General features: G+C 42.5%; 1 protein-coding gene across 3 annotated transcripts; it reads left to right on the top strand.

The window, feature by feature from the left end:
• Window positions 1-145: 145 nt before the first annotated feature.
• On the top strand, window positions 146-14,950 carry seh1l (SEH1-like (S. cerevisiae)). Of its 3 annotated transcripts, none has more exons than XM_088928755.1 (9): window positions 146-420; window positions 1,344-1,394; window positions 4,092-4,238; window positions 5,202-5,413; window positions 6,903-7,001; window positions 8,077-8,217; window positions 8,681-8,838; window positions 9,564-9,717; window positions 14,176-14,950. In XM_088928755.1, exons 1-9 carry the CDS (start codon window positions 310-312, stop codon window positions 14,363-14,365), a joined length of 1,263 nt encoding a protein of 420 aa, XP_088784881.1. In that variant the 5' UTR covers window positions 146-309; the 3' UTR covers window positions 14,366-14,950. The 3 variants fall into 3 exon arrangements, with proteins under 3 accessions (XP_088784881.1, XP_088784882.1, XP_088784883.1); XM_088928756.1 differs by lacking the exon at window positions 14,176-14,950 and adding an exon at window positions 11,886-13,351; XM_088928757.1 differs by lacking the exon at window positions 14,176-14,950 and adding an exon at window positions 11,816-13,351.
• The last annotated feature ends 1,986 nt before the right edge of the window (window positions 14,951-16,936 follow it).

The raw sequence follows: 16,936 nt of genomic DNA, 5'->3' as shown, positions 1-16,936 counted from the left end.
AACACACGCTAGATGGGACACTGTAATTGAGGGATTTTAAAATCGGATCTTCCCAGAATGTGTTCATATTAAACTTAACTTCTCACTGAAATAACAGAGGAATAGCCTGAGGCGCTGAGAAGGTGGTGCCATCTTGTGGTGGACTGCTGTAATGACTTCATGATGCCAGGCGCCAGAAATGGGTTGGAGAACGTAGGTGCTGCGCTCACATGTAGTTAAAACTAGGTTGCAAGAAAAAGAAAGTCTGGGGGGTGAATTGTAACACTTTAAAATACGCCTGTGAGGAGTTCAGAACAACGCCGGTGGACGATGTTCGTCGCTCGGAGCATTGCGGCGGATCACAAAGATCTGATCCACGATGTTTCCTACGATTTTCACGGCAGGAGAATGGCGACTTGTTCCAGCGACCAGAGTGTCAAGGTAATTAATTTCATGCGAGGTTAAAAAAAAAATCATCCTAACGCCGAGGAGTCCTGTCAATAAATCAGAGTACCCATCGTGCTAGGAAGCGTAAATTTAACAGCTGCACGAAGCAATCGGCTTGCAGCGTTTCTGTAACCAAACATGTAAACAAACCGGCTGTGTAGGCCTGAGAGTTAGGCGCCGGGTCTGTGAATGTCACGAGTGAACTCATCTTGCGTTGGGGCTTGAATTTGGTTTTCCCCTCTGGCCCGGGAACACATAGACTTTAACCACGAAGAGCTCGGATACAGTCCTTTATAAAGCCTCGGTATAGCAGGTTATACTATACCAGAAACCCTCAAGTATACGTTTGCTTCTATGAAGTCCTCAATGCGCCACTTGAAGACGTACGACTTGCTCAATAGTTTTATTTAAATCTATCGTTTTAAGACGTTCAAGCTTCACAAATAATACATAATTAAAAGATTAATAGCTGGTATATTTTACTACTACTGTATCACCGAGATAAAGGTTCATTAATTTCCCCTTAACAGCACACACTTGTACAACAGATTTTTAATCAAATTATTTTTCTTGATACATTAGCTCGTAGTTTGTACATGGCTATATAAAACTTTGAGACGTATTGCGGAATATCCTGACATTTTAGTATTTACTGCTGCTGTCTAACATTCATGCAGAGATGATTTTCAAAGCTTTTAGATGTTCAAGCCAAGGATGAGTTTGCGCCAGTTATTTAATTATTGTTTCCCAAATCGTTAAAAAAGTTTAGAATTTCATGGCTTTTCTGGAAAGACTGGGCAATGTTTGATCCCATTAGCAAAAATCTATGTTTATTTGACAAAAAATAGTGTTATTTATAGAAAGATAAAAAAATACACAGAAAATATTTACAAGAGCTGATTCTGTGATTGTTTCAGGTCTGGGACAAAAGTGAAAACGGAGAATGGCACTGCACAGCCAGTTGGAAGGTGAGGATTATTCAAAACCAGTGCTTAGTTTTTGTTTATCTTCTGCCCTGAATGTGTTGATAAAAGTGTTTTCATTCGCCTATGACACTGTAGATCAGGAATTAGTTGAACATGGCAAAGGGCCTTTTCCTGCATCATGTCCTGTTTTGTCTCTGCTGCATATTTTTTCTGGCTCTTTCTGCTTGGATCATTTGCCAAACTGGGGACCTGAGGTAATTAAATATAGGTTCTGAAAAGCTGGATCGAGTGGAGGCTCAGTAGTGCAGTGAGGCCCTGGGGTGCTGCCTGCATGGAATTTGTAGGTTCTCACTGTGTTTCTGTGGGCTACCTGAACTTGAACTTGAACTTTATTGCCATATGTAACCAGTACATTTACTGGTACAATGGAATTCTTACTTACAGAAAGTCTCTCGATTGTAAAACAAGTGTAAAAAACAAAACAAAGTGCAAACAGTGCATCAAGACAATATACAAACAAACAGTAGACAGTGTACAAGTAAACGTGTAGACAGTTTGAATGTAAACAATACAGATGTGTAAACAATGACTGGGAGATGTGCAATAAATAAGAAATCATAATGAGGTAGATGGTGTAGGTGTGGTCTGAGGGGCATAGCTAAATGTGTTTGCCAATCTCACTGCTTGTGGATAGAAGCTATTGAAGAATCTGGTGATCAGAGTCCGTATGGTCTTATATCTCTTGCCTGAGGGCAGTGGGGTGAAGAGCTCACCTCTGGCTTCCTCCCACAGGCCGAAAACATCCTGGTAGGCTACCTGGCTTCTGGCAGAACTGGGCCTGGTGTGAGTGCGTGCGTGTCTGTGGATGCGTGTCGGCCCTGTGATGGACTGCTGTCCTGTCCAGGGTGTACTCTCCCTACCATCTGTTGCTTGCCAGGATAAGCTCCGGCTCCCCCCTGCCCCCGGACTGGATAAAATGGTTAGAGAATAGGAGAAAATCAGGTGGGGGGAGCCGAGAGCACGTGTGCTCTGCAGACTGTGGAGACATATCCTAAGAGTCCTGGGTGCCTTGAACTTCCTGGGCATGTTGCAGACTCCCCAAGATCAGTCGAGAAATGGTTGGCTGGGGTTCTGGGATTGATTAGCCATGAGGACCAGATGGGCTGAACGTACATCTGTTGTTTGATGTCTTTTAGTTTTCTTCTTAGTGTTGCAAAGCCTCACAAGTGTAAAAAAAACAGACCAAAAAGCATTCTTTCTGTTCAGAAAGCCCAGCATTATAACCTCAACCCTACCCTTCATAAATGGATTCTTCTCAGTCGTGCTAATATATGTGGTCAGACTTCATAAAGAGCTCTCATTAAATCTCCCATCTCCAAGGGGAGCCTGCCAGTCATTCATTTATTCAAGCGAATCTTCTTTTTAAAAGACCTTCGTGAGTTATGGTTCATAAAGTGGTTGGCAGATAATCTGTCCTCTCAGAAAAATGGAAATGAATGTAAAGCAGACACTGAAAAGCAAGCACCACCACCGCAGGCAGAGGCTTTCCAACTGAGAGCGTGGGTGTGGGGGGAGTTGGAATGAGAAACCCGAGGAGAAGGTTTCTGTATCGCGCAGAGCTACACTTATATACAGTACACACACCAACGACTAGATTCAGCGCAGATCTTGGTACTGTTGAATTCACTGACCAGCAGCCTGGGTTGAGCAGACTGTGGTGCTGTACTTTTGAAAGCCTCCTCTTAAGTTTCCCGGTTGTGGTGTTTTGCTTTTAAGTACTTTTTCCAACGGCCTGAATGAGGCCTGAGAAGCAGAGGACTGAGAAACGCTTGCAGCTTCTACTGTTGTACTGCATGTGGCGAAATTGTCATTCTTCTACCTCTGTTAGTTTTTTTTTTAGTTCCTTCTATAAAAAAATAACCTTTTTTTCTGTCAAGCCCATGTGTACGGGCAATATCAAAAGTTTCGCCTCTTAATTAGTTGGAAGTGCATTTGGAAAAAGAGTACAGGAGGCAGTTCTTGTCAAAGAGATTTTTCATGAAGTGGAGATTGCATGTTCTCCCCATCTTCGTGTGGGTTTCCTCTGGGTGCTTCAATTTCCTCCTGCAGTCCGAAGACATACTAGTAGGAAAATTTGGCTTTTGGGAAAATTGACCCCAGTGTGTGTGTGTGAGTGAGAGAATGAGCTGCGATGGGCTGGCGTCCCGTCCAGGGTGCACCCTGGCCTGCGCCCGTTGCTTGCTGGGATATTCTCCAGCTCCCCTTTGACCCTGTCCTGGATAAAGCAGTTAGGAAAAGGTCGGATGTGTAGGTGGATCGCCTGGTAAGGCCTGCTCAAAGGTGGCTTTCGAGGACTGGGTTTGGGTTTTTCGAGAGGCTCCCGAGGAGACGGCCAAGGCGGTAAAGCCAAAAATGTCTCTTAGGCAGAGCTAAAGCAGGCAAGGATGTGTTCGCTAAACTTAATCAATAGTGCCATTCTTATGTAAGCTTTTGGCCAGGCTTTTCAGGTAAGGTTTTGGCATGAGGGCCTTTTCTAGAGCTGTTAATTGTGCAGTCTATACGGTAAGTTGGCAATTGGGTCTTTATCCTACAAGCCTTGTTGTACAATCTTCCCTTTGTCAGTGTTGCCTTGTGTAAATGCATCATCTTAGCACTTAGTGACGCAATCTCCAATGTTTAGACACCTGGACTGTCCAGAGCTATCCGGGAAAAACGTGCGATTGTCTTGTGTGCTTGCAGACTCACAGCGGCTCAGTGTGGAGAGTGACCTGGGCCCACCCAGAGTTCGGCCAGGTCCTGGCCTCTTGTTCTTTTGACAGGACGGCCGCGGTGTGGGAGGAGATCGTCGGGGAGTCCAACGACAAGCAGCGCGGGCAGAGCCACTGGGTGAGTTGCGGTGCACACCGGGCCGGAAGGAAGGTCCAGAATCCTAATGCATAAGATTTTCTGTTGAAAATGGCAACTGCATGCTTTTTGTATTGATGGTGTACTGTATTGATGAGTGGTTAAGGCCAGGGGAAAATTTGGCCTGGACACAAGGGTAGCATCCCTAATCATTTCGAGGAAGGCGGTGATGATTTTTTTAATGACCACGGAGAGTCAGGACCTTGGGATTTTTGTCTCATCTGAAGGACGATGCCTTTTTTACAGTATACTGTCCCGTTCACAATACTGGGGGATTAGAACCCACACAGATCTGGGGCTATGGATCACATTGTGCTGACGTTCATGCATTTTTGTGTATACAACTGCTTAAAATCACCCAGCAGCCATATCACGCTGCAGCTCACAACTGGCTACTCACTGAAGATCAGCAGGTGTGAGTCTGGTCAGTACCTGGATGGGAGACCTCCTGGGAAAAACTAAGACTGCTGCTGGAAGAGGTGTTAGTGGGGCCAGAAGGGGGCGCTCACCCTGCAGTCTGTGTGGGTCCTAATGCCCCAGTATAGAGACGACGACACTATACTGTAAATAAGCGCTGTCCTTCGGATGAGACGTAAAACCGAGGTCCTGACTCTCTGGTCATTAAAAATCCCAGGGTATTCCTTGAAAAGAGTAGGGATGTTACCTTGGCGTCCTGGCCAAATTTCCCATCGGCCCTTACCAGTCATGGCCTCCTAATAATGTCCATCTATGAACTGGCTTCATCACTCTGTTCTCCTCCCCACTGATGTGTGGGGGGCATTCTGGCGCACTATCATCCAGGTGGATGCTCTACACTGGTGGTGGTGGAGGGGAGTCCCCATTACCTGTAAAGCACTTTGAGATGAGTGTCCAGTGTAAGCAATTATTAATTATTATAAATAAAATGGGGAAACGGATTCCCTGACGTTCTGTGTTTTTCTCCAGATTAAGAGAACCACGCTTGTTGACAGCAGGACGTCTGTAACAGATGTTAAGTTTGCTCCGAAGCACATGGGCCTGATGCTGACCACGTGTTCAGCTGACGGGGTGGTGCGGATCTATGAGGCCCCTGATGTGATGAACCTCAGCCAGTGGTCGCTGCAGCACGAGATCTCCTGCAAGCTCAGCTGCAGCTGCATTTCCTGGAACCCCTCCAGGTGATGGCTTCCTCTTTGGTGTATCGAGCTGTCAGCTCGTAGCGCTGGACTTGTCGTTGGGTTCCAATCCCAAGTGCGAAGATGCAGTTGCATCCTTGAACAAGGAGCTTCACCCAAACAGCTCCAGGAGAACACCCAGCTGTGTAAATGGGTGCAAATGTATATTGGATAAAAGCATCAGCCAAAGTTCATCATTGCTTTTAATTCCAGCCTGTCTTGCACCCACACTGTGCTTTAGGGGTATTGCGTGCTACCTGTCCATAGTTTCACAAGGTAAAAGGCATCCTTAAAGGTACCATTATACAAAACATTTAGCTGTGATGCTCCCAGATTTAATATGTCAAACTAGCTGTGTTTTACCAAGAATGTTGCACTGATTTTGTCTTTATTTTTCATAAGTGCAAATACTTGCTCTTCTGCATCTAATGAGCACTTGGATCCTTTTCAAATGGGATATAGACAGAGACATAATATCTGTTTCATTGACTGTAAATCCAGGCATCTTACTCAATCTTGACATAGGGTGACAGTCTTGCTGCGCTTGACTCATAATTGGCTATCTGGAGCCAGTTTGTAATTTTTGGCTCTTTTGATTCTTTGTTCCACAATTAGAGTGTTCCACAGGATTTTCTTAAACTGAACTGTGACAGGAGAGAAGTTCTGCTTATAGGCAAAGCTGGCTTCGTAAAGTTGGTGACGTCAGTGTTGTTGTTGATGGTGATGTTATTTAAAAAACATGGTGTTACCTTTGGCCCTGTTTATTCATGTGAACTGCATGTTTGCTGAAAACATCACAAGGATTGTCACAACTGTATTTTTGTTCCACTTGCATGGCATTGCTCATTTGAGAACCTTGCTCTGGCTGTTTGATGCTAAATATTTACACATATCTTTATTTAATCAAGATTAGACCATGGTAACACCTAACACCTATCATCTTAGGAACTAGGCATGAGTATGTATGGAATTTGTGGCACTTTTTAAGTAGAAGTGCACTTCATCCGTACATTGCTCCCATCCTCTGTTATTTTTAATGGTTTCCAATTACATTTTATTGAATATGGTTTAACCAAAGTCAATTGTATGCTGTTTTGCTTTTTGTGTCTGTTGTGTATAACTTGTGTATTATCATACAGTGCTTCGAGTTTATTGTGAAGCACTCCTAATTAAAATTGTATTGTAACAGCATTTTATTTTTATGATTCCAGTGAGTGAATTTTGAACTGACTTTTTAAACCAAAAATAAAAAGAAAACCCATATACTAACTACCTGAAGGTAACTGTTACTGAATTAAATGTTTTTTTTTTCCCAGTTTTATTCTGAAAAGTGTGATAGTGATAGTCCTGTATGGTTGTCAAGGATCTGTCGGGGATGAGCTGAGCTGCCCTTCATTGATCCATATTAAGCCATATGATTAATAAGGCAGTGATGACAAACACCATCTGCAACCCCTCCTAATTAACCCACTGCTTCTGCTTCATATTCTAGCTCCCGGGCACATTCGCCCATGATTGCAGTGGGAAGTGACGACAGCAACGTTGCGTACGGAGGCAAAGTCCAGATATACGAGTACAATGAAAACACGAGGTTGGTGTGCACCTTGCTTGAGGCTACTCACTTCATGGTTGGAGATCCAGTACTTTCGTCTCAGTGTATCTGCATTTGTAGAAATTAATATGCATGTAACTAGGTTATTTTCTAGAAGCCTTTTTTCCGTTTTCAAATACGTCACTTAGTATTGTTACACACCCCTAATTTGGAATAGCTCGATTGTTTTTCCCGTCTTGGACTGGCCCGCAGATGTTCAAGCCATCTGTATTTTAATACATCACACGGGCAACACATTGGGTGCTGACTGGAGGAGAGGCGTGACTCTCAACGATGGCACTCCATGCCTGTTAATCCTAGCTAATTCCACCCTGCCCTCCGTGGTGTTCAGTAAAGTGTGTGGCACCACTTGGGGACCCCCTGGTCAGTGTCGGCTCGTGACATGACCTGGGCTCAGACCCGTGATACTGGAGCTCGAGCATTATTATTATTCGTATGAGCTTAACATGCAGAAGTTACATAGTTATATTGTCGCAGTCAGGTGCCTCAGCCAGTCATGGCTGGCATCATCCTAATCGGTGAAGTTGCCGGGGCACCTGAAGCGAGGGCAGGAGTACAGAATGTGGCCGGCCGTCTGCTCCTTGCCGTCGCCGCATTCGCAAATTGGGTCATCAGTGAGACCCCACTTGTGTAGGGTGGCCCGGAAACGGCCATGTCCGGTTCTTAGTCGGTTCAGCTTGACCCAGGCTTGTCTGGGTAGGTCATTTCCAGCGGGTTTGTTAGATACTTTGTCGATCAACTGTTGCAGTCTGTGGTTGTTATTATTCCACACGTCTTGGCTCGAGCAGCGGTCAGGCAAGAGCTTTGACTGATGAAGGCTCTCGGGAGGCCTTGAATGTCTTGAACAAAACATTCCTGACATTCCGGCCAACTCCTGTGACGCCAGCTTTACACTGAGGAAAGACTTGGCCAGTTTTGATGAGATACTAGCCCACTGCGCTGTTGTTAGTGTTTTCTCAGATTGGTATGATCTGGGCTGGAGTCTTTACTGTCCCAGATTTTGTTTCAGGAAGGGTAGTATCTGACAATATGCTTGCTCTGGATACCTCTACAGGAAGTATGCAAAGGCAGAGACACTGATGACGGTCACAGAGCCAGTTCACGACATTGCATTTGCTCCAAACCTGGGGCGGTCATTCCATGTGCTGGCGGTAGCAACCAAAGACGTCCGCATATTCAAGTTAATACCTCTTCGGTGAGTAGACTGCAGATTTGCTTTGAGTGTTCAGTCTTAATCCGCGGTGCATCTCGCCTCGTTTATTAAAACAACTCTGAGACTTATCGTATTGTCTGATAAATTAATATAATATGATTGGAAAAAACTAGTTAACAGTGGAAAAAGTCTGAATGGGAAGGAGAATGTCAGAAAAAGAGGAACAGTGAGCTGAGCAATTTTTAGCTCTTAAAGTATTTTATTTATTACAGCAGGAATAAAAGTAATATTATAGGAGCGCTGTTTTTTTAATATCTAGCAATACAGGATGTCAGAGGCAGTGTATTTTTTCACAAGGTACAGGTGGTGCAATTTATTCTTGGTCTCAGTTGGTAATTTTTAGGACCTTTTCATACATATAGTATCTCGGCACGGGCTGTTACAGGTTCATTGAAGAACCAGTTTAACACTCCCTTAACAATTTTTTATGTGCTTTGCCGGATAGACGAGAAACCAGCTCTTCGACGGGACCAACGAAGTTTGAAGTGCAGATTGTGGCCCAGTTCGAGAACCACAACTCCCAGGTGTGGCGAGTAAGCTGGAACATAACCAGCACTCTCCTGGCCTCTTCTGGGGACGATGGCTGTGTACGGCTATGGAAAGGTGAGTTTGTTTGCTCCTGCTGCCGAGATTGTACCCGACAACAACGCTGTGGCAAAATCATAGTACCAGTGGATGTTCACAACTATAACAATTGGAATTACTCCATCCAATTCCTGAATCTCTTACCAGTTTGTGAACATGCTTAAATTGAATACCTGAACAGTTACAAGTTACAAAAGCTAATTGTCTCTGAGGATCTCATCAAGCTGTTTCACGAAAGAAGCCAGGGGTATTGGCTTCAACCACATGGCTGGGGGGCCTTGTTCCACACTCCCGCCACCCTTTGAGTAAAGAAGTGCCTCGTGCACTTCCTGAAAGCACTTTCTTGTAGAGGCAGTGGACAAAAAATGGAAACATGAATGTTTAATTCAGATTGCCACTTCAATCCAGAGGTAATCTGTGAAGGTGTACTTCCGGGAATGGCCTGTTTTATCCAGCTGCGTCTTCCAAGTTAAATTGGAAGAGGCAAGAGTGGGGCTTGCATGCTCAGCAGAGGGCAAAACGAGCTCCATCCTACAAGAGATTCAGGTGTCCTGCTGGCAACAGGAGTATCTTTTACACATTTGTCTGGAGGTGTTCTTAATCCACTGTCCAGGTCAAAAACATCAGAAGCATCTTGCGCAGGAAAGAGCCGGGATTTGTTGTTTGTGATGCAGTGTTTTGGATTTTTTTCTCTAGCTTTTATCTATGGATTATCTAAATATCTATGGATCATTCTCTTCCAGCTAATTACATGGATAATTGGAAGTGCACAGGAATTCTGAAGGGGGACGGCAGTCCAGTGAACGGGTCTTCTAATCAGCAGGGCATCTTGAATTCGGCAGCGGCGTCTGCTGGTCAGGCCTCTCAAAACTCCCTAAATGGCTCTTCAGCTGGAAGGTAGGTGTGACACTTCTGGGTCTGGCCTGTTTCACCTGCCCTGCAAAGCTGCTGTGAAAATTCTGCTTTACCCCAGTGTCCTGAGATTGTTCAGCACTGAACGCATGACAAACGCGCAAAGAGTTTGGCACCTTTATTGCTAGGGGTGTTCCCATGTAGATACAGTACATAGTTGTACATTACTAACATTTCGAGATGTAAGGTTTTTACATTGCAATAAGATAAGGTAGGTCTCCTAATATCACATCATATTCGCTTTAATAGGAAAACAGGAAATTTAGAAGCTGTGCATTGTTTTACTACTATAGAAGCCAACACTTCTAATTCTTTTAAGGAGACTGCAGGTTTTTAATCAGATGTAATTTATGCTTCTAAATGAGTTGTCTCCGATAGTGACTTAATTAAAAATGTACAGACAATGAATTATTGAAATCTTCTGTCCTTTATGTATTGATTTTTGACTTCATTACAGATGTCTTGTTTGTTAGGGCTTATTTTTAAATTGTTTATCCCCATTTATTTCCTAGTAATTACAAGGTGCAGTGCAGTGTATTGATACAATTCTGGAAAGCTGAAGGTCATGACACACTTAATTACTTCAGCTGAAGTAATTGTCTGCAGCAAAACAAAGGTTGCCAAACTCATACCTCAGAAACAGTGAACAATTCTCTGAAAAAAACAGTATAGTTTCAAACTGGAGAAACCACGTCTTTTATCCTTCAGTACATAGTTTTTAAGGTCCCCTGTAGGTGTCAAATTGGACAGAGACGCAGATTATTACAGCAGCTTTTGTAATGCTATCTGTAATAGGAAATCTGTTGATAGTCTTTTTAGTGGGGGAAATGGAGGTTTAATCCACTTCAACACTTATGGACACTTAGTGGAGTCTGTGAGTGAATCCAGAAGGTATCTGTTATAAGGTCTGAAGGATTTTTTTGTTATATACAGGAAAAACCTCAGTGACCTGCAGCAGAAATAATTGCTCAGGTCGCACAAACTGAGGGTTAAGTAACAGGAAATTAAAATGTTATGAAGTGCTCCCACAATAATCTGTGTGCTATGTATCTAACATTCCACAACATTCAAACCAAATCACAGTGCTGAAATAATTTACTGACCACACTGGCTGTTCTACCCAAAGTTGGTTATTCAATCTAATTATTTCATTAACATAACATTTGCCATATCCCAGACTGTTTCAATATGTACCTGAATCAGATACAGTGACTATTTGAAACCATCAACATTAAATGTCATGGGGGCAAATGCAGAAATAACCAGATTGTGAGACATAAAGGAGTGCTGAAGATGGATCAAACTTCCACTGTAGCCCCCAGGAATAAAATAAGTGTTTTTAGTTTTTTCTGTGTTAAACCCTCTTCTGACACCAGCACAACCTAACACCAATTTTAAAACACCCGGGAACATGAAGTATGCAATCAGCCATCGCAAGTGACCTGGGATAATTGAAATTACCTTTAACGGAATTGGATGAAATGTGATTTTTACGCTGTCTGAATTCTGTATTTCAGAATTCTTTGAAGGGGAAACATTTTAGTGCTCAACTAAGAGTAGTCTTAATGTAATATGTGTAAAAATAACCTTTCTTAAATTGAATGAGGGTGCATGTGTATAGTTTTAAGGGGCAAAAGCCCAGGATTTGTACACGTGTTTTACTTAATGAACTTTCAGTAGTTGTTTCAGAAAAGTACTGGTTCCATTTGGAAGGAAACTGAACATGCATGTGCTCTTATTTGAGATTCACACCTCAGCTGTTCGTCAGTGTCTCAATAACTGTAAATGACTTAAGGGCCCCTTTGTGGAGCATCTTGAGTCTTACACAGTTCTGTTAAACGTCCCCTAATGTTCTTAATCTTTGGCTTTTAGTCTATATTAGATTGGGTAGTAGCCTGTTTCTTAAGCCATATAGTGCTGTTAAGTCGTCATGTCTCCGTTTCATGCTGTGGTAAGACTTCAGATTTCTTAATTTAGAGTTGTGTTCGTGTTTGAATGTATCAAGAATGAAATGCTTTGAAACTTTGTTTCAGAACAATGATTCAAACTGCCTTCTCCACTTGTATTATGTCCTTTTTGACAGAAAGAAAGCTCAGCTGATACCAGGCTAATTGGAGTAATTTGCTGTTTTGCTGCTTGTTGCATGCACACAGGAATGGAAAGAGAACTCCTTTTTCCCCTCCCCTGCGCCGGCTGACTTCTCCCAAGACACACCTGCAGCCTGCTTACTACTAATCACAAACCCCAAAGGCTGTTTCTTATGTCTGTCCCAGTTTGTTCATACTGGAATCCTTACATGGGCAGGAATTTGTAAAAGACCTATATATATGTGACAGGTTGCACTTATCTAAAACTGATACTGAAATTTAGCTGCATCTTAAACTTCAGGCAGTTGTAGTGAGCTCTGGGACAGCTAGCTCCGGTTTTCCGGATCTGGGACAATGCCTTGCAGAAAGGTTTGCTCTGGACAGCTTCCTCACACGCTAGACCAAATCAGTGTTCAGCTGCAATTACTACAAAAGTGTTTAAATTTATTTTTCTAGCCTTTGATTTAATACAACCAAAATGCTGTTCTGCTATTCAGAGGAGTGATATGACTGATGTGATTGCTTTTGTTAAACTCTTTTACCAAGCACAGTTGAATTAGCCTGTTAACCTCTGAGTTCAGAGTGTGTTTGTGTGTATTTGGGTGTGATTGTCATCCTCTCAAACCAACTTGGAAGATCTGAATCCCCAACATCGTTGTTGTAGTTGTGATTCAACTTTACAGACAACCTGCACACAAGTCCTTCTGTGAGAACTTGTTTGTCCTCTACATCAGCTTTCTGTTTACACGAGCTGTTTCTCTTCAAAATCTTTGTAAAATGTTTGAAAAAAGACATAGCCCAAGACCTCTTTTCACATTACTACTAGCAGCCAAATGAGTAAGGTGGCCAAAGTGGGCTTTTCTCATTTGCAATTTATTTGTGTTCTAGTGTCAGAGCTATATGGAAAGTTGTCTAGAGAAAACCTTTGTGAAGTTGTTTTTAAATAGAATAACACAAAGGCAAAATGTGCTCAACAGTATCACTTGCATGGTCTCACCCAGCCTGTCTCTGAAAACAGGAAATTTAAAAGTTTCTAAATTAAACATTTGAATATTAGACGGTAGTTACATCGATAGTTTCCTCACCTGCCACATGGTCTGGACAAACTGATTCTGTATTGACTGTTATTATATTTTCTTTGGTAAAGATTTAAACCAAGAATGTCAAATAAAATTTTCACTTTTTTTACTTCAGTAAACTTTGTCCTTTTCTTTGTTTTCACATGTTTTACCAATAAATATAAACAGATCTGTTCTGTTTGTTTCTGTTGTGCCAACATATACTGTCCAATTGGCTTTGCTTTGCATTTTTTTTAAGCCATGTGTGATTAATGGTAAATTTGAAATGGATTTTTATTTTTGAAGCAGCTTTGTTTAGTAGATACTAAAAAACGAATGGCATGGAAATGTTAAAACACGGTTGCTTTAGTTTGCATGTGTGCCAAACAAAAAAAGTGTCAAGTCTGAGAATATTTTATATAGAATTAAGGTGCAAGTTGATCTCTGAAAATAAAAGTATTCAAAACATAAAAAGCAGGTTAGTTTTCTTTTTTGACAATTGACGATGACAGCCTTCAAAAGAGAACTTGTTACAGGCAAGTTTTTTCATTTAAGCAAATTCGTTTAATGTCTTAGTAACCCTTTGTGTAAGAATAAGAAGAAACATAGGTCAAAAACCAAAATATTTCATACAGTTCATGGAGTGTATCCTGAACGCAGATTGTCCTCTGTTAATTAAAATGCAGCCTTTCCACTTTGAACAGAATTCCATAGTTTGTAGGGTTCCTTCAGATTAACTTCATTTTACTTGATTATTACTTTCTTGCCATTTCTTAACAAAGAATGGCCATTAGGCCATTTATTTTACTTGACATTGCTATGGACCTGAACCTGTAACGTTCATGTCTTGGTTCAGAGACTTGAGCTTCAGAAACGTTATTCAAGGTCGGGAGCAATGAAACATGTCTGTGAGTGATGTATGGAAGCATCCTACTTCGCTCCATTCGGGACAAACGTATGCCTGTGACCATTTCGTCCCGTGGGCTGAAATCAGTACATGCAGGTGACATGCATCTGTGTCCTTAGAGTTGGCAAAAAAAATAACCGCCTGAGAAACTAGTCATCTGATAACCCTCCCGTGCAACTGTGCTGTATCTCTTTTTTTCTTTTTGTTTCTGACTTTGGTCCGCTTCTGGACTTTTGTTTTCCTTTTTTATTTTAAAGCATGCAGTCTGTTCTCTCCCCCCTCCTCATTTCTCCTTGTATTTACTGCCTTTCTCTTCTTTCTGTTTCTTTTTTTGTTGTTGTTGTTTTGTTTTTCTTTTTTGTTTGTCCCGTTTCTGTCTCCACTGTTTCAGGTATTTCTTTCCCCCTCTGGACCTCCCCTGGGCTGGTTCGAGATGGTCCAGCTATGCCCAACTTCTGCCTCCTCCTTCTCTGATAGAGCAAACTTGTGACGCTGACTCTGCCAGCCTGCTGCTTCCTCACCCTCGCAGACGATACACTGCTCGACCCCTCAACCCCTTGCCCGAAAACGAAGGGGTGTAACAGGGTGTTAGACCACTGGACAACCGGGGGGAGGGCTGACACTTCAGGCTATGCTCGAGCAAACCTCTGTTTTTCTTGTCTTTTTCTGCTTTTTCCACTGACCAAAAAAAAACCAACACAATTTCTGGATATTTTTGTTGGCCCTCCTGAATACCTGGCAGACAATTCGCTGTATTCTTGTCCGCCAGTGAAATCGTCTCTTCGTTTTGTGCTTTTCTTTCATGAAAAAAACAAGTTGTAGAAGGAAACCATTTCTGAAATGCCGTGCGCTATAAGGCTACTTCCCAAGTGCCTGTGATTCCAATGCAAGCTTTTATTTCCACTAAAAAGCCTCTTGTACATTACAGCTTGCTGGCTTTGGTGTATTAACACATCTGTTGTTTCAAAGACTCGTCCCGTAATGCTGTCTTAATCCTGAAAGGGTGTCTGCAGAAGCTTTTTGGACAGTAGTCGGAAGTTTCATTCCTCTTTCTTAAACCTCTTCTCTCCCCAACTAATAGCAAGAATCATTGTTAATGGAACATTCTACACTTTGAACTTTGAAACAATAACATTCAAAAATAAAGTGATTGATACAAGCTGAAAGCGTCTCAGTTTGCCTTGCAATTTCCAGCTTCTCTGTGAAAACCTCATGGTATAAAATAAAAAGACGATTTTATTACGGCTGACAGGATACTCCTTCCCCTTTTTTGCTTAACTTACAAAGCCACTTTACTCATATGTCTTCTGCATAAGTCATGTCATATTGCTTTTGGGTGCAAATGTTTAGAAACTCCCCTTGAGATTAGTTAGTCACACGTCCCTAAAATACTCCATCTCTTCTTCCTTGTAACGTAACTTTTCTTACTGCCCTGGTTTTTCGGACAAGGTCATAGGGAGTGACGGAAAAGCAAAACTAAGATATGCTCGGAAGGAACAACCCCTACGTGTTTTGGAAATGTACATTTTTGCCATTGTTGAACTTCGCTTTGCTCGATCTGTTTTTAGGTGTCTTATTTTAAAAATATGTTCTTGTAATGCCCATGAGCCTTTTCTCCCTTCTTCTCCAAATAGTTTTTGCTAGAGGTAGTAATGTGAGAGACAGGGCTGGCACAGACACCCAAGACTTTTCAAATAATGCTGTGGGGGTGTCGAAACAGTTTTTTATCCTTGTCAAGACCTGCACTGATCACTCGTGAGTTAGTTTCTCTGCAACGGGAATAGTACAGTATATGTTGTGCGGCAGTTACTACTCATACTTCTCACAAAAAATACATGGACACAGTAGTTCTGTTTTCATGCCCCACTTTTATGTAGTTTGCCAGTTGTGTTTCTAAGATAATTCTAAAAAGCCATTCTTGTGCACTAACAAGGTCTAGTAAATATACAGTATTTCTGTACTTCTGAGCTTTAAGTTTTCATTTGTTCCTCTGACAATTTAATCAGCAAAACAATGGAGGATTCTGTGTGTCCAGGAGCAATGCTTGAAGAAATAACCTTTAGAAGTACTAGAAGACATTTTAAAAGTCTTTGAATACTGTAACATATGTTAATTATGTTCAGGTTTCTTAATTTGTTTTTATGCTCTAATCTTCTTGATGTAATTTGACTCTTGCAGCTCTATAATAATTGCTGACACTTATATAGCACTTTTCTGGACACTCCACTCAAAGCACTTTACAGGTACTGGGGACTCCCCTCCACCACCACCACCAATGTGCAGCAATGAGTCAGGACCTCGGTTTTACGTCTCATCCGAAGGACGGCGCCTGTTTACAGTATAGTGTCCCCATCACTATACTGGGGCATTAGGACCCACACAGACCACAGGGTGAGCACCCCTTACTGGCCCCACTAACACCTCTTCCAGCAGCAACCTTAGTTTTTCCCAGGAGGTCTCCCATTCCGGTACTGACCAGGCCGACACCTGCTGAGCTTCAGTGGGCTGCCAGTTGTGAGTTGCAGGGTGATATGGCTGCTGGCAGAACAACGCAGAACAATAAACATAAATAAGCCAATACGATATATCAGTCTCTGATAGAAGTGCTACTTCTGTACTGTTGATCACAAATTGGCGATGCACGCGAAAGCAGAACGCAGATGCAAAACAAAACTATTTTTCTTTCTTTAATGAATGTTCTCCAGCTAATCCTCACCAGGTAGTAAAATATCAGGCTCCAGGCACACTTGGTAAAGACAGGGGTATACAAATCCAGTTCTGAACGCCAGCTGTGTTACCACAGTTATTTAACCCCCAGACTTGAACTTCTTACTTGATCTGCCTGTTGGCATAATGAGGCCACCCCTTTCCCTGGCTCTGCGGGAACTGGAGATTTCGTGCTGGAATTCGGCAGGGTCCTTCTTGACCGGATCTGGGCGTCCAGTCGCGTTTGTCAGCCCGATCACGTGGCTCTGTCTTCTGCGTGGAGCGGGTGGGCTGTGTCACGAGGCGTGGGCTGTCATGTGCGCTCCCCGCCCTGGGTGGGGTGTGGACAGGGTTTGAATGAGCGGCTATAAGATAAGATTTTATTGTCCCCTGAGGGAAATTTTTTTATGGACACCCGGCACTCCTGTACATTTAAATAGAATGCA

The sequence above is a fragment of the Atractosteus spatula genome, chromosome 12 (genome assembly GCF_055471065.1).
Source record: "Atractosteus spatula isolate fAtrSpa1 chromosome 12, fAtrSpa1.hap1, whole genome shotgun sequence".
Taxonomy (NCBI): Eukaryota; Metazoa; Chordata; class Actinopteri; order Semionotiformes; family Lepisosteidae; genus Atractosteus; species Atractosteus spatula.
Note: the sequence above shows the minus strand (reverse complement) of the source record. Positions and strands in the feature narration are given on the sequence as shown.